Source organism: Melanerpes formicivorus, unplaced genomic scaffold (assembly GCF_026170545.1).
Source record: "Melanerpes formicivorus ecotype bairdi unplaced genomic scaffold, bMelFor1.0.p_v2 SCAF_4, whole genome shotgun sequence".
NCBI lineage: Eukaryota > Metazoa > Chordata > Aves > Piciformes > Picidae > Melanerpes > Melanerpes formicivorus.
In genome coordinates, this window is record NW_027142356.1 from 5,881,721 (window position 1) to 5,901,316 (window position 19,596).

Here is a 19,596-nt window from a genome sequence, read left to right on the forward strand (position 1 = left end):
CATAGAAATGTTCAGGTTGGAAAAGACCCTCAGGATCACCAAGTCCAACCCAGAACCCTACTCCACAAGGGTCGCGCCTAAACTATGCCCCCAAGCACCACATCCAAACCACCTTTAAACACACCCAGGCTTGGGGACTCCACCACCTCCCTGGGCAGCACTCTGTGAGAATTTTTTTCCTAGCGTCCAGTCTAAACCTACCCAGTTGCAGCTTGAGGCCATTCCCTCTTGTTTTATCACTACTTACCTGTTGAGACCAGCACCAACCTCTCCACAATGTCCTTTCAGGTGTAGAGAGTGATGAGGTCTCCCCTCAGCTTCCTCTCTTTCAAACTAAACAGTCCCAGCTCCTTCAGTTGCTCTTCCTAAGATTTATTCTCCAGGCCCTTCCCCAGCTCTGTTGCCCTCCTCTGCACTGGCTCTGTAATTATCTGCTGGCATTTGAAGTCCTGCCCAGTTAGTGATCATTATGGAAGAGACAGGAGAATCTTCCAAGTTTCTGGAAAGCTAGCAGTAACTCTTTGCCAGCTGGAGGAGAGGGCAGTTGAGCATCGCTCCACTGGCACTCACTGGGTTGTGGCTGGTAGCCGAGTGTAGCAATGAGGATGCAGAACGCCCTGCTGAGTTGGCAGCTGCACACATTGTGTGCCCATATGCAGTGCTGTGCACAGGGCAAACATACGCCATGGGTGTCTGCTGCAGGCCTGTGCTTGAGCACTGCAGGTCTGTGCTTGAGCCCTGCAGAAATCCAGCCCTTCCATCTTGTCCAGAAGCAGCTCGTCAGTGTGTTTAAAACAGTCTTTAAAGTGCAAGGACATTTGACTTAAGGCAGAGTTATTGTAGAACAAATTGTCTTTCATCTGGGGTTAGATTTTGTCCCAATCCTCCACAAATCTGTTACATTTGTTACGGAGTTATGAGGCTAATGGATTCCCTGTGTTGAGATTTGTTGTTAGTATGAAATTAAGGTTGTGCAGAAACACCTGCAATATTAGGGAAACAGATTGTTTATGGGGAGGAACTTCTTGTGGTGTTTCTCAGTAGGGAGGTGCTAGAGCTCAGTTCAGACATTTAGTGAGTAATTTTGGTGATTTCTCATAGCAGAGCAGCAGTCTGTTTGGTTTATGTTTACAGAGCAGACAAGAGCCACGTCAGTAACTTCTATAGCAGGGCACAGAGAGCCTGATGTGCAGAAACTATTGTAAATTGGCAGACAAAATAGAAGTTGTTAATCTTTGATAGCTCAGTTGTGTGTTCATGATATGCTGTGCAATTGTTGATTGTGATGAGAAGGTTGCAGAAGTTCAAAGGGCTATAGACTTGGGTAAGAGCTACCCAGAAGAGGTCAAAAGGCATTACAGTGCTATGAGTCCAATGTTCCAGACCACAAGAAGGGTCTGTTTAGCAGAAGGGCTGGCTCATGGTGGCAGTCCTGTTCTCTGGGGAAGATTATGCACAGTTGTGCAATAATGTTCTGTGGGACTTGGGTGATAGAAATAAGTTAAAAGTACACGAGCATTTGCAAAAATGGAACCACATCCATGTCTGTGTGTCTGAGCATTACATGAAGTTACAAGGAAACATAAGATGGAAGCGCATGGGGTATGAGAAAGAGCTCCTCCTGCCCCCTGGGGCCTCTGTCAGTTCAGAGCACTACATGGGACAAGTGGGACTGAAACCCTTTATTGGTTTAAAGCATTTTCCCAGGAGCGGTGTCTCTGTGTGTCTCCTCCAGGAACAGGAGCACTGGCAGTGGGATCAGTGTCAGCACATTCCTCACCCTCATCTCCTTGCACTCCACAAAATGATGTGCTGGCAAGAAGGGCCCAATCCAGGAGAGTGTCTGCTGCATTGGTGCCTGAACCTGGCCTCCCCTGGCTGCATCCTTCAGAAGAGCAGGACGGTGCGAATGCTGAAACATGGAGGGAAGAGGAGGGGATTTGAGGTGTAGTGGCTGGGAGTGTTCAGGAGCAGGCAGTAGGGCAGGCAGGTGTGCCTCAGGACAGGCCAACTTGTTTCTCATCCAGCCTCTCCCTGACTCAGCTGCATGGGTCATACAGCAATGGGGCAGACTCAAATCCTGCTGAAGGGAACACCTCAGCAGCTGAGCCTCCACAAAGCTCATGTGCTGCTGCTGCTTCCTTCCTTTGGCTTTTATGCTGTTGTTGCCAAGGCTGCCTCTTACTCCTTGACTCTGTTGCCTGTCCCGTGCTTTGAAACAGTGCCCTGCCTTGTGCTGCCTTTGGTGCAGTGCTGGGGCTGTGCTCTGCTGAGCTGAAACATGAGCAGGAACATTCCCTGTGCTGAGAGTGGGCTCTTTGCTCTGGGTTATGGCAGATCCTCCTTACACAGGGCTCTTGTTCCTGATTCCTCCCAAGGCTTGGATGCTTTCTGAGAAGGCATGCTGCATGGCCTGCCTTGCAGAGTGTTTGGGCTTTTTGAATTGTAGGTGGAGGTGGCCTTTGCTGTACCTCCCTCCTGCTGGTCAGGGTCTCACCTTTTTCCTGCACATAACAGCTCCAGTCCCTCATTGACTTTAGGGAAGGGCAGCGTGTGGGTGATTAGCACATCCAAGTTGAATTTCTTCTCCAAATAGCTGGAAACTAATTTGGAGGCAGAATCTCTCATCTTCCACCCTAGAAAGAGGAGAGAGCAGCTATGGTGCATAACAGGGGAAATGCTGTTTGGGTAAGGCAGTTTTGCTGTCAAAGTTGGGACTGATGAGCAGTTCATAGAATCATAAAATCATAGAATTGTCAGGGTTGGAAGGGACCTGAAGGATCATCCAGTTCCAACCCCCTGCCACAGGCAGGGACACCTCACACTACATCAGGATGCTTAGAGCCACATCCAGCCTGGCCTTAAAAACCTCCAGGGATGACGTTTCCACCACCTCCCTGGCAGCCTCTGCCAGTGTCTCACCACCCTCATGGGGAAGAACTTCTTCCTAACATCCAATCTGAATCTACCCACTTCTAGTTTATTCCATTCCCTCTAGTCCTACTACTACCTGACACCCTAAAAAGTCCCTCACCAGCTTCCCTGGAGGCCCCCTTCAGATACTGGAAGGCCACAATGAGGTCTCCTTAGAGCCTTCTGTCCTTAGAGCAACCTGTCTCAGTCTGTCTCCATAGGAAAGGAGCTCCAGCTCACTGATCATACTCGTGGCCCCTCTCTGGACACATTCCAGCACATCCATGTCTTTCTTGTCATAGGGGCTCCAGAACTGGACACAGTATGCTTGATCAGAAAAAGTACAATTATTTCTATTATTATAGCACTTGCACTAGCACCCACAGGAAACATAGGCCAGTGCAATCAGCCAAAGGAAGCTTCACAAAACTCAAAAATCTCATAATCAGCCTGTTTGAAAGCATGGCAATCACCTAGCACAGTGTTAGATGGACAAAGTAGCTTATGTTGTGAAAGGGCCATGCTAGCAAGCGGAAAAACTGTCAGCTGAGTCATATCAATATCAGTTCCCAGAATAATGAATTCTACACTGTAGCTACACACTCTCTGACACTGAGCTACTGCTAAGAGAGTCTCTTCAGCTCACAGACAGGGATCTCTAACAGAACCACATTGGTCATAACTGAGGGTGGAAAGAATATTGAATGAAAAAACCTCCAATGCTATTTCTGGAGTGTGGTGGTTGTGAGATGTATTCCTCTCCTTGGAATGAGAGTGGGTTAGCACAGACAATTGTGTGTGTGTTGCACTGTATGAAACAATAATAGGTTTATTAGCATGCTTCATGCCTGTACTATGGAAATGCAGTGCTTTTATTTGGTTTTGTTTGTCTTGAAAGCCCTCTCAAAGAGACTTCCTGGGACACTGGCAAACTGGAAGTATTCTTGCCAGAGCTTAGTGAGGTGTGACTATGGGGGAAAGTATCTTTTGTGCTAGAGTTGAGGATGCAGCTCAGATGGGAAAACTTGCTTTCAAGGGGTTAGTTATTCATGTGTTCCACAGATACTTGGAAATCAGAATCTGGAAAGGTAAAAGCTGAGATGCCAGAAAAGTTCTCCTGAGTTTCATACCTCCAAGCATAGACCCTTTCCATGCACGCCCACTCAGCAGAAGCATAGGATCGATCGTAAGCATTGAACCAGCTTTCTGTACCCCAACCATTATGCATGTGCCAGTGCTCACATTGCAGGAAGTCATGGCAGCAGCCTGATGGGACAGATAGGTGAGTTAGAGAAGGTGCTGTTGAATTTGTCAGGCAGGCATTCTTTCTGTGCAGGCATCTGCCCCTCCCGCAGGCAGCAGGCGAGGAACAGGCCACCCAGGTGAATTTTGCCCTGATGGGAGCCTGTGAAAGCAGTGGCAGGGAGGACACGTGCTGAAATGCCACCTACCAAGGTCTCTTGTTTCCCAACAGCCTCAAAGGTGTAGTCTGCACCATAGCCTGTCATCTCAATGACCACCTCATGGATGGGCTTCGTGAAGTCTTGAGGGCTGATGCAGTCAGTGGCTCCCAGCTCCTTGGCCTTCGCAAACTTGTCCTTGTTGATATCAATGGCAATGATGCGGGAAGCTCCAGCTGCCTTGCAGCCCATGACAACAGAGAGGCCAACTCCTCCCAGGCCAAAGACAGCACAGGTGGAGCCTGGTTTTACCTGCACAACATGGGGTCCTGTGAGTGTCCAGCAGGAGGAGGAGGAGGTTGGTGAGGATTGCACAGGGCTGGTGAGGGGGTGAGTGTGGCTGTGGGATGCTTTTACTGGTCATGCCCGAATACCAACCTTGGCAGTGTTGATGGCAGCCCCATATCCTGTGGAAAACCCACAAGCAAGCAAGCAGACTTTGTCTAGAGGTGCAGCAGCATCGATCTTGGCAACAGCATACTCTGGGACCACAGTGTATTCTGCAAAGGTGCTCACCCACAAGAAGTGGTGGATCTGCTTCCCTTTGCAAGTAAACCGAGTGGTCTTGTCAGGTAGCACACACTGTGATTCATGGAAGCTGTTGGGAGGTAGAAGCACTGCTTTTTCATCTAGGAAAGCACCTGTGGGGGTGTCAGACTTGCTGAGAGACAGCTGACCCAATTTAGGTGTAGGGGGAGGCAGAGCAAACTCACTGAGCCTTCAGGCAGAAGTTGGACTCAGGATTCAGGCAGAAGATGCATTTTCCACATTGAGGAACACAAAGGAGAATGACTTTGTCACCTGGAATGATGAACATGCTGCAGTAGGTCTCTGTCCCTTGGCAGACTCTGAACAGCTGTTGTAGAGCTGCATCCTGGGTGTGTATTTGTGCATGGTTCAGTTACCTGTTTTCACAGAGGTCACTCCTTCTCCAATGCTTTCCACAAGCCCTGCTCCTTCATGACCTGGGATAACTGGGAAATCTATATTGGCAATGCCACCTTCCCTAAGGAATTCATCTGAGTGACAGATGCCAGTTGCCACCATCTGTTTGGAGAGGAAAGAGGAGGTGATATCTGGCCTCTGCTGAGCTCACTTTGTGGCAGTAATTTTCACAGGGCTGTTATGATCCCCATCACCACTGGTTCTGCCACCCCATGCCAGTATAGTGTGCCCAGGACAGGCTTTCTGCTTCCACTCACACAGAATGCTTCTAGTGCCTTTCCTCTGAGCTGTGCTGTAGGAGCAGGAGATTAGTGTGTGGAGTGTCTCTGGCTCCCAGATTTCTGGGAAAGGAAAATCCCAGGTGCTTGTGCCTGAAAGAGCCTGACATAACATAGCAGGAGAGTCCATTGTTGTGCTGTGCTCAGGTGTGCCATAGAGTTTGTTAATCATGTGAAGACTGTCCTTTCTGATGACCTGAGCAGGGCCACTGCCAAGAGCTATGGGGTGTTTGGGATGAGTAGTTCAAGGGTATGACATGGCTGCTGGTGTGCAGCAGCAACAAGCTGTGTTAGAGCCCTGCAGTGCTATCCACAGGCTGGAATCCTTTTTTTCTAACAGCAATCTCAAAGTTTGAGTGCCAGGGATGATCTGATTTTGTTGTTGCCCAGGATCTAGTCATGTTACTGAAGGATGAGGTTCTCTAGAACTTCCCACTGCCTTAACATTGATGACAGGGTGAAATCTGCAGGTGAATGATGTGTGAGACCAAGAAGCATCATAAGCTATGAGCATTTACCATGGAAGGCTTCCTTCATAGGTTTAGATGGGTAGAGAAAGAGGGTTAGAAATGCTCTCACTGGTACTGAGAAACTGCTACCAATAGGCATTGGTAACACCAGTCCCTGCCAGGTGCATTCAAGGTCTAGCCACAAGAAGAGGAATTCCCACCAGGGAGACAAGAAACAGTGAAATCTGTTTTTACCTTGACACGGACTTCACCTGCCTTTGGGGGTGCAACCTCCACTTCCTCCACAGAGAGTGGTTTGCCCACGGCCCAAGCAACAGCAGCTTTGCATCTGATCACCTGGAAGCAACAGAGGCAATTACACTGCATGGCATGTTTGCCTGTGGAGCATGCTGAGGGACAGTCTGTTGCCTAACAGAGGGCTGCAGGAACTCAGTGGTTCTCAGGTGTTCACCAAGCCAAGTGATGTTCAGTAAACACTTGCCTGCTTGAAGGTGTGAGGAAACCCCAGCGGTGCTTTGTCACATAAAGAGTATGAGGTCATTTACCTGGACCTGAGCAAAGCCTTCGACACTGTCCCGCACCACATCCTGGTCTCCAAACTGGTGACACATGGGTTTGATGGGTGGACCACTAGATGGATAAGGAACTGGCTTGATGGCCGCACCCAAAGAGTGGCTGTCAATGGCTCCATGTCCCAGTGGAGGCCAGGGACAAGCGGAGTCCCTCAGGGATCAGTCCTGGGACCAGGCTTGTTCAGCATCTTTGTCAGTGACATGGACAATGGCATTGAGTGCACCCTCAGCAAGTTTGCTGATGACACCAAGCTGTGTGGTGCAGCAGACACGCTGGAGGGAAGGGAGGCCATCCAGAGGGACCTTGACAGGCTGGAGAGGTGGGCACAAGCCAGCCTCATGAAGTTCAATAAGAGCAAGTGCAGGGTCCTGCATCTGGGTCGAGGCAATCCCAGGCACAAATCCAGGCTGGGCAGTGACTGGCTGGAAAGTAGCCCTGAGGAGAGAGACTTGGGGGTGCTGGTGGACAAAAAGCTCAACATGAGCTCTCAGTGTGCACTTGCAGCCCAGAAAGCCAGTCAGATCCTGGGCTGCATCAGGAGAAGTGTGGCCAGCAGGTCGAGGGAGGTGATCTTCCCCCTCTACTCAGCCCTGGTGAGACCCCACCTGGAGTACTGGCTCCAGTTCTGGAGCCCCTATTACAAGAGGGATCTGGAGGTGCTGGAGTGTGTCCAGAGAAGGGCCACAAGGATGATCAGAGGGCTGGAGCACTTCTCCTATGAGGACAGACTGAAGGAGTTGGGGCTGTTCAGTCTGCAGAAGAGAAGGCTCCGAGGTGACCTAATTGTGGCCTTCCAGTATCTGAAGGGGGCCTACAGGAAGGCTGGGGAAGGACTTCTCAGGATCTCAGGTAGTGACAGGACTAGGGGGAATGGAATGAAGCTGGAGGTGGGGAGATTCAGGCTAGATGTGAGGAGGAGGTTCTTCACCATGAGAGTGGTGAAACCCTGGAATGTGTTGTCCAGGGAGGTGGTCGAGGCCCCATCCCTGGGGGTGTTTAAGAGCAGGCTGGATGAGGCTCTGTCCAGCCTGGTCTAGTGTGGGGTGTCCCTGCCCATGGCAGGGGGGTTGGAACTTGATGATCCTTGTGGTCCCTTCCAACCCTGAATGAATGAAACTATGAATGAATGAAACTATACCCTTAGGGGCTTTGAGGGTTTTCATGGCTGTGGGTTTTTCCTGATGTCATCACATGTTAATAGATAGATTGTGCTGTGATGGGCAACGTGGAGCCTACCTAGTGGCAAGGCCTAGTAAGAGCTTTGTTGTTGGTCTTGTAAGACAGTGGCCTGAGGTACCTAGGATGGGTTAAGGAATGCTTCCCATCTCTCTGACTGCTGAATAATGTTTCCCTTGCCAAAGAAAGAATTTGTGTGTGGCATGACCCAAACCATGATCCCATCAATCCAAAGCTGTTTTGACATCAGCAAAATTGTGCTTGCAGCTTGAAAAGGGACAAGAGGCAAGGAAGAACAGAGGAGGTGAATGGCCGCAAGAGGGCACCTGTGAAGAGCTGTGCTTCCCTGCCAAAGCAGGAGCACAGAGCAGGGCTGAGCAGGGGAGGCTCTCCAGAGCAGCAGGGTTTGGAATTTCCATTGCTGAGCTGAGAGGCAGAGCAGGAGAGGAATGCAGTGCCTAAGGCAGGTCCTGACAGGTGTGATGGTCTGGAAGCAGCAGCTGATGTAATTCAAAGGGGTTTGGTCAGCTGGGGAATGAGGTGAGAGGAAAGAGGGTGCACAGCAGAGGTGTGGAGGCTGAGCCATTTTCAGAACATTTGCCCAGGAGCAAGCAACCTTGAAAAAGAATAATGGGAACACCTTGTCCTTACTTTTCCAGAAGTGGCCATGTGGTCTCAGCCGAGCTTCTGCCGTTTCCACAGCAGGCTGGATGGAGGGAAGCTGTCGCTCGTCCGGCTGATACTCTGAGTTGCAAAACAGCACAGCTGTGGAGGTGGAGCACTCTGCCTACAGCTAAAGAGTGAGGCAGGGAGCATGAAGGGAGTCCTGCTGTGGAACTGTGACCAGAGAGCTCAGAGCTGCGGTTAATATCTGTGTTGAGAGTGGGGGAGTAGCAGGTTGAAGTCCACGAGGGAGGCTTTCATTGGTGGCTCTGCATTTAGGCCATGCCCTGCATGAAAAGCACAGAGAGCTCAGCCAGATCTCTCCTTGTTGCTTGCTTCTAGCATGTGTGGAAGGAGGCGAGTGGCATCACAGTGCTCTGCGATGTGGCTTCTGAGGGTCTGTGCTGGCTTCGGTGCAGTGCTGGGGCAGTGGAATCTCTGCTGGGCTGAACATACCTCATGAGTAGTGCAATGTAGATTTGATTACCTGATAAGTTATCTCTTTCTTGCAATGGTAAGGCTAAAAGCATCACAGATTTTGGTCACTCTTGTTTTCTAATAGAAGACTTTTGGACTGAGCAACAGTTACCTTGGAAAGACTACCTCTCAATTTTCATTTCTGAACATGACAATATATGGGACAGAACATCCCTCTGCTGAGCTGAACCATGAGCAGGTGGGTTCCCTGTGCTGAGCTGGGCTCATCCCTCTGGGTTATGACAGATCCTCCATGCACATTGGTCTTGTCTCCACTTCTCCAAAAGTCCTGGATTAATCTGGGGATAGAGTTTCTCATCTTACAACCTAGTAAGAGGAGAGAGCTCCTCAGTGAATTATACGGGAAATGTTGTTTTGGTAGCATAGTGTTCCTGGAATGTCAGGCCTGAGGACCAGTTTTGGTGCCTGGTTCTTGTGAGACATACTCATCTCCGTGGAATGAGAGTTGGGTTTGCATCAACAGTTGTGTGTATGGTATCTGTATGAAACAGTTACAGGCTTACTAGCATGTTTCATGCCTATGTAATACAATGAAAATGCCGTGCACTTGGTTTTGTTTGTCTTGAAAGCTTGCTGTTTCAAAGAGATTTCCCTGGGATGACAGCAAGCTGGAATGGGGCCAAAATATTAGTAAATTCCACCACCATCATAGTAAAGAACTTCTTCCTAATGTCCAGTCTAACTCTTCCCTTCCCTAGTTTAAAACCCGTTGTCCTGTGTCCTGTTTCCACATGCTCTTGTAAACAGTCCCTCAGCAGCTTTCTTGTATTAAAAAGAATTATGAAAGTGACCATGACAGTTTTGTTGTAGAGACACATGAAACTGGGATAATGAAATAGTTTTAATGTTTTAGGTATGGACATAAGTCACTCTGTGAATTTCACATGTAAAGTTATTAGGTATTTGCTTTCACTGAAAAGCAAGGAAACCACAAAAAGCTCATCTTTTATGTGCTGATTCAACTATGTTGGATGGCCAAGGGATCAGGCCCAGCCAGCATGGATTTAGGAAGGGCAGGTCCTGCCTGACCAACCTGATCTCCTTCTATGTTCAGGTGACTGCCTGGTGGATGTAGGGCAGGCTGTGGACGTAGTCTACCTGGACTTCAGCAAGGCCTTTGACACCGTGCTCCACAGCAAACTCCTGTCCAAGCTGTCAGCCCATGGCTTGGACAGGAGCACTCTGTGCTGGGTTAGGAACTGGCTGGAGGGCCAAGCCCAGAGAGTGGTGGTGAATCGTGCCACATCCAGCTGGCAGCCAGTCACTAGTGGTGTGCCTCAAGAATCAGTGCTGGGCCCCATGATCTTTAATATCTTTATTGATGATCTGGATGAGGGCATTGAGTCCATCATCAGTAAATTCGCAGATGACACCAAGCTGGGGGCAGGAGTTGATCTGCTGGAGGGTAGAGAGGCTCTGCAGAGGGACCTCAACAGGCTGGACAGATGGGCAGAGTCCAACGGCATGAGATTTAACACATCCTAGTTCTGGGTTCTGCACACTGACCACAACAACCCCATGCAGTGCTACAGGCTGGGGTCAGAGTGGCTGGAGAGCAGCCAGGCAGAGAGGGACCTGGGGGTGCTGGTTGATGGCAGGCTGAAGATGAGCCTGCAGTGTGCCCAGGCAGCCAAGAGGGCCAATGGCATCCTGGCCTGTATCAGGAATAGTTTGGCCAGCAGGAACAGGGAGGTCATTCTGCCCCTGTACACTGCACTGGTTAGGCCACACCTCGAGTCCTGTGTCCAGTTCTGGGCTCCTCAGTTTAGGAAGGAGGTTGACTTGCTGGAACGAGTCCAGAGAAGGGCAACAAAGTTGGTGAGGGGTTTGGAACACAAGCCCTATGAGGAGAGGCTGAGGGAGCTGGGGTTGCTTAGCCTGGAGAGGAGGAGACTCAGGGGTGACCTTATTGCTCTCTACAACTACCTGAAGGGAGGTTGTAGCCAGGTGGGGGCTGGTCTCTTCTCCCAGGCAAGCAGCACCAGAACAAGAGGACACAGTCTCAGACTGCACCAGAGGAGGTTCAGGCTGGATGTTAGGAAGAAATTCTACACAGAGAGAGTGATTGCCCATTGGAATGGGCTGCCCGGGGAGGTGGTGGAGTCACCATTGCTGGAGGTGTTTAGGAGGAGACTTGATAGGGTGCTGGTTGCATGGTTTAGTTGATTAGGTGGTGTTGGATGATAGGTTGGATGTGATGATCTTGAAGGTCTCTTCCAACCTGGTCTGGTCTGGTCTGGTCTATTCTATTCTATTCTATTCCAACAGTGCAATGGAAATTTTCAAGACACAAGTTAGGGATTGTTTGTGCTGGAAGCTCCTTGCTTGCACCTCAGAACATTGTCTTCTACTATCTATGCATGTCGTTGTTAGTCTTTAAAACATCATTAGTTGGTCAGCTCTCAAAGCAGTGGTGTTTCAGGACTTGGACAGCCATCTGGCCAGCAGAGGACGCTGTTGTCACGACAGAACTCGTTTTTCACATGGCAACTTGGGTGAAGTGTGAGGACAGTTGATTGAAGGCAGAGTTATTGTAAAACGATTGAATTGTGTTTCATCTAGATTTAGATGTTTTTCAAACCCGATTTTTTACCCCCAAATCTCACACAAATCTATTGATGTGTTTGGATTTTGGTGATATCCCACAGAGAGCAGCAGTCTGTTTGGTTTATGCAATTGTTGATTGTGATGAGAAGGTTGCAGAAGTTCAAAGGGCTACAGACTTGGGTAAGAGCTACCCAGAAGAGGTCAAAAGGCATTACAGTGCTATGAGTCCAATGTTCCAGACCACAAGAAGGGTCTGTTGAGCAGAAGGGCTGGCTCATGGTGGCAGTCCTGTTCTCTGGGGAAGATTACGCACAGTTGTGCAGTAATGTTCTGTGGGACTTGGGTGATAGAAATGAGTTAAAAGTACACCAGCATTTGCAAAAATGGAACCACATCCATGTCTGTGTGTCTGAGCATTACATGAAGTTACAAGGAAACATTAGAAACCAAGGGAACCAAGGGCAAATCCTGCCTGACCAACCTGGTGGCCTTCTCTGAACAGGTGACGAAATTAATAGATGAGGGGCGAGCTGTCCCGCACCACATCCTGGTCTCCAAGCTGGTGACACATGGGTTTGATGGGTGCACCACTAGATGGATAAGGAACTGGCTTAATGGCCACACCCAAAGAGTGGCTGTCAATGGCTCCATGTCCCAGTGGAGGCCAGTGACAAGCGGAGTCCCTCAAGGATCAGTCCTGGGACCAAGCTTGTTCTTTGTGGGTGCCATGGACAGTGGCATTGAGTGCATCCTCAGCATGTTTGCTGATGACACCAAGCTGTGTGGTGCAGCAGACATGCTGGAGGGAAGGGAGGCCCTCCAGAGGGACCTGGACAGGCTGGACAGGCGGGCACAAGCCAACCTCAGGAGGTTCAACAAGAGCAAGGGCAGGGTCCTGCATCTGGGTCGAGGCAATCCCAGGCACAAATCCAGGCTGGGCAGTGACTGGCTGGAAAGCAGCCCTGAGGAGAGAGACTTGGGGGTGCTGGTGGACGAGAAGCTCAACAGGAGCTCTCAGTGTGCACTTGCAGCCCGGAAAGCCAATCAGATCCTGGGCTGCATCAGGAGAAGTGTGGCCAGCAGGTCAAGGGAGGTGATCCTCCCCCTCTACTCAGCTCTGGTGAGGCCCCACCTGGAGTACTGGCTCCAGTTCTGGAGCCCCTATTACAAGAGGGATATGGAGGTGCTGGAAGGTGTCCAGAGAAGGGCCACAAGGATGATCAGAGGGCTGGAGCACCTCTCCTATGAGGACAGGATAGTGATAGGACTAGGGGGAATGGAATGAAGCTGGAGGTGGGGAGATTCAGGCTGGATGTGAGGAGGAAGTTCTTCACCGTGAGAGTGGTGAAGCCCTGGAATGGGTTGTCCAGGGAGGTGGTTGAGGCCCTGTCCCTGGAGATGTTTAAGACCAGGCTGATTGAGGCTCTGGTCAGCCTGATCTAGTGTGGGGTGACCCTGCCCATGGCAGGGGGGTTGGAACTAGATGATCCTCGTGGTCACTTCCAACCCTGACTGATACTATGATAGATGGAAGCACATGGGGTATGAGAGAGAGCTCCTCCTGCCCCCTGGGGCCTCTGTCAGTTCAGAGCACTACATGGGACAAGTGGGACTGAAACCCTTTATTGGTTTAAAGCATTTTCCCAGGAGCGGTGTCTCTGTGTGTCTCCTCCAGGAACAGGAGCACTGGCAGTGGGATCAGTGCCAGCACATTCCTCACCCTCATCTCCTTGCACCCCACAAAATGATGTGCTGGCAAGAAGGGCCCAATCCAGGAGAGTGTCTGCTGCATTGGTGCCTGAACCTGGCCTCCCCTGGCTGCATCCTTCAGAAGAGCAGGACAGTGCGAATGCTGAAACATGGAGGGAAGAGGAGGGGATTTGAGGTGTAGTGGCTGGGAGTGTTCAGGAGCAGGCAGTAGGGCAGGCAGGTGTGCCTCAGGACAGGCCAACTTGTTTCTCATCCAGCCTCTCCCTGACTCAGCTGCATGGGTCATACAGCAATGGGCAGACTCAAATCCTGCTGAAGGGAACACCTCAGCAGCTGAGCCTCCACAAAGCTCATGTGCTGCTGCTGCTTCCTTCCTTTGGCTTTTATGCTGTTGTTGCCAAGGCTGCCTCTTACTCCTTGACTCTGTTGCCTGTCCTGTGCTTTCAAACAGTGTCCTGCCATGTGGTACCTTTGGTGTAGTGCTGGGTCTGTGCTCTGCTGAGCTGAAACATGAGCAGGAACATTCCCTGTGCTGAGTGTGGGCTCTTTGCTCTGGGTTATGGCAGATCCTCCTTACACAGGGCTCTTGTTCCTGCTTCCTCCGAAGGCTTGGATGCTTTCTGAGAAGGCATGCTGCATGGCCTGCCTTGCAGAGTGTTTGGGCTTTTTGAATTGTAGGTGGAGGTGGCCTTTGCTGTACCTCCCTCCTGCTGGTCAGGGTCTCACCTTTTTCCTGCACGTAACAGCTCCAGTCCCTCATTGACTTTAGGGAAGGGCAGCGTGTGGGTGATTAGCACATCCAAGTTGAATTTCTTCTCCAAATAGCTGGAAACTAATTTGGAGGCAGAATCTCTCATCTTCCACCCTAGAAAGAGGAGAGAGCAGCTATGGTGCATAACAGGGGAAATGCTGTTTGGGTAAGGATGTGTTCCTGTCAAAGTTTGGACCGATGACCAATTGTGGTGTCTGGTGGTTGTGAGATGTATTCCTCTCCTTGGAATGAGAGTGGGTTAGCACAGACAGTTGTGTGTGTGTTGCACTGTAGGAAACAGTAACAGGTTTATTAGCATGCTTCATGCCTGTACTATGGAAATGCAGTGCTCTTATTTGGTTTTGTTTGTCTTGAAAGCCCTCTCAAAGAGACTTCCTGGGACACTGGCAAACTGGAAGTATTCTTGCCAGAGCTTAGTGAGGTGTGACTATGCGGGAAAGTATCTTTTGTGCTAGAGTTGAGGATGCAGCTCAGATGGGAAAACTTGCTTTCAAGGGGCTAGTTATTCATGTGTTCCACAGATATTTGGAAATCAGAATCTGGAAAGGTAAAAGTTGAGATGCCAGAAAAGTTCTCCTGAGTTTCATACCTCCAAGCATAGACCCTTTCCATGCACGCCCACTCAGCAGAAGCATAGGATCGATTGTAAGCATTGAACCAGCTTCTGGATCGCCAGCCATTATGCATGTGCCAGTGCTCACATTGCAGGAAGTCATGGCAGCAGCCTGATGGGACAGATAGGTGAGTTAGAGAAGGTGCTGTTGAATTTGTCAGGCAGGCATTCTTTCTGTGCAGGCATCTGCCCCTCCCGCAGGCATCTGAAGATGCATACTCCTTTGTGAAGGAGACATGGAGTGCTCAGTGTCTGTTTTGCAGCCTCTCTGTTGCTTCCTCCCAAAGACAACCTTTCCTTCCAAGCATGTGCCCAGCAGTGCAGGCAGCAGGCAAGGAACAGGCCACCCAGGTGAATTTTGCCCTGATGGGAGCCTGTGAAAGCAGTGGCAGGGAGGACACGTGCTGAAATGCCACCTACCAAGGTCTCTTGTTTCCCAACAGCCTCAAAGGTGTAGTCTGCACCATAGCCTGTCATCTCAATGACCACCTCATGGATGGGCTTCGTGAAGTCTTGAGGGCTGATGCAGTCGGTGGCTCCCAGCTCCTTGGCCTTGGCAAACTTGTCCTTGTTGATATCAATGGCAATGATGCGGGAAGCTCCGGCTGCCTTGCAGCCCATGACAACAGAGAGGCCAACTCCTCCCAGGCCAAAGACAGCACAGGTGGAGCCTGGTTTTACCTGCACAACATGGGGTCCTGTGAGTGTCCAGCAGGAGGAGGAGAAGGTTGGTGAGGATTGCACAGGGCTGGTGAGGGGGTGAGTGTGGCTGTGGGATGCTTTTCCTGGTCATGCCTGAATACCAACCTTGGCAGTGTTGATGGCAGCCCCATATCCTGTGGGAAACCCACAAGCAAGCAAGCAGACTTTGTCTAGAGGTGCAGCAGCATCGATCTTGGCAACAGCATACTCTGGGACCACAGTGTATTCTGCAAAGGTGCTGACCCACATGAAGTGGTGAATCTGCTTCCCTTTGCAAGTAAACCGAGTGGTCTTGTCAGGTAGCAAACACTGTGATTCATGGAAGCTGTTGGGAGGTAGAAGCACTGCTTTTTCATCTAGGAAAGCACCTGTGGGGGTGTCAGACTTGCTGAGAGACAGCTGACCCAATTTAGGTGTAGGGGGAGGCAGAGCAAACTCACTGAGCCTTCAGGCAGAAGTTAGACTCAGGATTCAGGCAGAAGATGCATTTTCCACATTGAGGAACACAAAGGAGAATGACTTTGTCACCTGGAATGATGAACATGCTGCAGTAGGTCTCTGTCCCTTGGCAGACTCTCAACAGCTGTTGTAGAGCTGAATCCTGGGTGTGTATTTGTGCATGGTTCTGTTACCTGTTTTCACAGAGGTCACTCCTTCTCCAATGCTTTCCACAAGCCCTGCTCCTTCGTGACCTGGGATAACTGGGAAATCTATATTAGGAAAGAGACCTTGCCGAAGGTTTTCATCTGTGCGACAGATGCCAGTTGCCACCATCTGTTTGGAGAGGAAAGAGGAGGTGATATCTGGCCTCTGCTGAGCTCACTTTGTAACAGTAATTTTCACAGGGCTGTTATGATCCCCACTACCACTGGTTCTGCCACCCCATGCCAGTATAGTGTGCCCAGGACAGGCTTTCTGCTTCCACTCACACAGAATGCTTCTAGTGCCTTTCCTCTGAGCTGTGCTGTAGGGGCAGGAGATTAGTGTGTGGAGTGTCTCTGGCTCCCAGATTTCTGGGAAAGGAAAATCCCAGGTGCTTGTGCCTGAAAGAGCCTGACATAACATAGCAGGAGAGTCCATTGTTGTGCTGTGCTCAGGTGTGCCACAGAGTTTGTTAATCATGTGAAGACTGTCCTTTCTGATGACCTGAGCAGGGCCACTGCCAAGAGCTATGGGATGTTTGGGATGAGTAGTTCAAGGGTATGACATGGCTGCTGGTGTGCAGCAGCAACAAGCTGTGTTAGAGCCCTGCAGTGCTATCCACAGGCTGGAATCCTTTTTTTCTAACAGCAATCTCAAAGTTTGAGTGCCAGGGATGATCTGATTTTGTTGTTGCCCAGGATCTAGTCATGTTACTGAAGGATGAGGTTCTCTAGAACTTCCCACTGCCTTAACATTGATGACAGGGTGAAATCTGCAGGTGAATGATGTGTGAGACCAAGAAGCATCATAAGCTATGAGCATTTACCATGGAAGGCTTCCTTCATAGGTTTAGATGGGTAGAGAAAGAGGGTTAGAAATGCTCTCACTGGTACTGAGAAACTGCTACCAATAGGCATTGGTAACACCAGTCCCTGCCAGGTGCATTCAAGGTCTAGCCACAAGAAGAGGAATTCCCACCAGGGAGACAAGAAACAGTGAAATCTGTTTTTACCTTGACACGGACTTCACCTGCCTTTGGGGGTGCAACCTCCACTTCCTCCACAGAGAGTGGTTTGCCCACGGCCCAAGCAACAGCAGCTTTGCATCTGATCACCTGGAAGCAACAGAGGCAATTACACTGCATGGCATGTTTGCCTGTGGAGCATGCTGAGGGACAGTCTGTTGCCTAACAGAGGGCTGCAGGAACTCAGTGGTTCTCAGGTGTTCACCAAGCCAAGTGATGTTCAGTAAACACTTGCCTGCTTGAAGGTGTGAGGAAACCCCAGTGGTGCTTTGTCACACAAAGAGTATGAGACATACCCTTAGGGGCTTTGAGGGTTTTCATGGCTGTGGGTTTTTCCTGATGTCATCACATGTTAATAGATAGATTGTGCTGTGATGGGCAACGTGGAGCCTACCTAGTGGCAAGGCCTAGTAAGAGCTTTGTTGTTGGTCTTGTAAGACAGTGGCCTGAGGTACCTAGGATGGGTTAAGGAATGCTTCCCATCTCTCTGACTGCTGAATAATGTTTCCCTTGCCAAAGAAAGAATTTGTGTGTGGCATGACCCAAACCATGATCCCATCAATCCAAAGCTGTTTTGACATCAGCAAAATTGTGCTTGCAGCTTGAAAAGGGACAAGAGGCAAGGAAGAACAGAGGAGGTGAATGGCCGCAAGAGGGCACCTGTGAAGAGCTGTGCTTCCCTGCCAAAGCAGGAGCACAGAGCAGGGCTGAGCAGGGGAGGCTCTCCAGAGCAGCAGGGTTTGGAATTTCCATTGCTGAGCTGAGAGGCAGAGCAGGAGAGGAATGCAGTGCCTAAGGCAGGTCCTGACAGGTGTGATGGTCTGGAAGCAGCAGCTGATGTAATTCAAAGGGGTTTGGTCAGCTGGGGAATGAGGTGAGAGGAAAGAGGGTGCACAGCAGAGGTGTGGAGGCTGAGCCATTTTCAGAACATTTGCCCAGGAGCAAGCAACCTTGAAAAAGAATAATGGAAACACCTTGTCCTTACTTTTCCAGAAGTGGCCATGTGGTCTCAGCCGAGCTTCTGCCGTTTCCACAGCAGGCTGGATGGAGGGAAGCTGTCGCTCGTCCGGCTGATGCTCCGAGTTGCAAAACAGCACAGCTGTGGAGGTGGAGCACTCTGCCTACAGCTAAAGAGTGAGGCAGGGAGCATGAAGGGAGTCCTGCTGTGGAACTGTGACCAGAGAGCTCAGAGCTGCGGTTAATATCTGTGTTGAGAGTGGGGGAGTAGCAGGTTGAAGTCCACGAGGGAGGCTTTCATTGGTGGCTCTGCATTTAGGCCATGCTTTGCCTTCCCTGCATGAAAAGCACAGAGAGCTCAGCCAGATCTCTCCTTGTTGCTTGCTTCTAGCATGTGTGGAAGGAGGCGAGTGGCGTCACAGTGCTCTGTGATGTGGCTTCTGAGGGTCTGTGCTGGCTTCGGTGCAGTGCTGGGGCAGTGGAATCTCTGCTGGGCTGAACATACCTCATGAGCAGTGCAATGTAGATTTGATTACCTGATAAGTTATCTCTTTCTTGCAATGGTAAGGCTAAAAGCATCACAGATTTTGGTCACTCTTGTTTTCTAATAGAAGACTTTTGGACTGAGCAACAGTTACCTTGGAAAGACTACCTCTCAATTTTCATTTCTGAACATGACAATATATGGGACAGAACATCCCTCTTGTCTATCCAGATCAACTGTCCCAGCAGGACTCCCTTCAAACCCTCTGTCCATCCCAGCTTGCTTGCTGCAAGATGAAGAGTGAGAAATGGAGAGTCCTTGATCCTCTTCAAGCACTGTTCAGCAATAGCTACAACAGTGCTGTCTTACCTGCACTCTCTTGGCCATGTGTGAAGCGCATGGGTGTGGATCCACCCAAACCAGGTTTGCTACAGCTCTGCAGGGCAGGGGCTGCCTTTCTGTATTGTATTCAGGGTGCTTAGCATGATTAGTGCTGGTCAGGGGGGACAGAGCGGGGAAAGCATCATTCATGAATCAGGCAGGCATTACTCTGTAGGCTCATGCTGCAGACGCCCAGCTCCACAGTTGATTCACGTGACCTTCTTTGTGCCTATTATCCTGTCAGTTCACTTGCCAGACTTAGTGGGCAAAGATGTGTTTCTTCTCCAGGATTAGTTGCTTTCACATGTTTGCAGTCTTTGATCCGCTTTGATAGTGGACTGCTGTTCCAGTGCTTCACTGAAGACTCACTTTGCACGGCTTCTGAGCCTTAGTGCTGCAAGAAGGGGCCGCTATACGATCAATGTGATCAGCGGAATCCAACTTTATTGAGCATCAGACACATCTTATATACAGTTTACTATAATTATGCCTACTTGGTAACATACTATTGGTTACAGATTACATGTCAACCCCACCTCTTGCGGTTTTAACATCCTGCTTTCCTGCCGGACGGGCCAACAGATGTCTCCTGTTTCAAGTCCCCTACTTGTTTACGACCCTCACGATTACACGACTACAGTGCCCTTGCAACACTTCTTGATGATTCAGCTAAATCCATTGTGTTCTGTGGCATTCCTTATCCTTATCAGAAGGCCAGACAGCCCTGCAGGCATTCCTTATCTTTATCAGAAGGCCAGATAGTCCTGCAGGCCTTTTTCCTTTGCCCA

At 50.1% G+C, this 19,596-nt stretch overlaps 2 protein-coding genes across 3 annotated transcripts; both read right to left on the minus strand.

The window, feature by feature from the left end:
- Window positions 1-852: 852 nt before the first annotated feature.
- LOC137440562 (alcohol dehydrogenase 1-like) lies at window positions 853-8,651 on the minus strand. Of its 2 annotated transcripts, none has more exons than XM_068136802.1 (9): window positions 6,612-6,692; window positions 6,301-6,402; window positions 5,279-5,420; window positions 5,087-5,174; window positions 4,752-4,971; window positions 4,365-4,625; window positions 4,044-4,179; window positions 2,498-2,636; window positions 853-1,912 (listed from the first exon to the last, which is right to left on the minus strand). In XM_068136802.1, the coding sequence occupies exons 1-9, from the start codon at window positions 6,675-6,677 to the stop codon at window positions 1,888-1,890; spliced, it is 1,179 nt and encodes a 392-aa protein (XP_067992903.1). In that variant the 5' UTR covers window positions 6,678-6,692; the 3' UTR covers window positions 853-1,887. The 2 variants fall into 2 exon arrangements, with proteins under 2 accessions (XP_067992903.1, XP_067992904.1); XM_068136803.1 differs by lacking the exon at window positions 6,612-6,692 and adding an exon at window positions 8,467-8,651 and having other exon boundaries at window positions 855-1,912.
- A 4,479-nt stretch (window positions 8,652-13,130) lies between these two features.
- Window positions 13,131-18,176, minus strand: LOC137440563 (alcohol dehydrogenase 1-like). The gene is made up of 9 exons (XM_068136804.1): window positions 17,972-18,176; window positions 16,975-17,076; window positions 15,953-16,094; window positions 15,761-15,848; window positions 15,426-15,645; window positions 15,039-15,299; window positions 14,595-14,730; window positions 13,960-14,098; window positions 13,131-13,375 (listed from the first exon to the last, which is right to left on the minus strand). The coding sequence occupies exons 1-9, from the start codon at window positions 17,987-17,989 to the stop codon at window positions 13,351-13,353; spliced, it is 1,131 nt and encodes a 376-aa protein (XP_067992905.1). The 5' UTR covers window positions 17,990-18,176; the 3' UTR covers window positions 13,131-13,350.
- Between the last annotated feature and the right edge of the window lie 1,420 nt (window positions 18,177-19,596).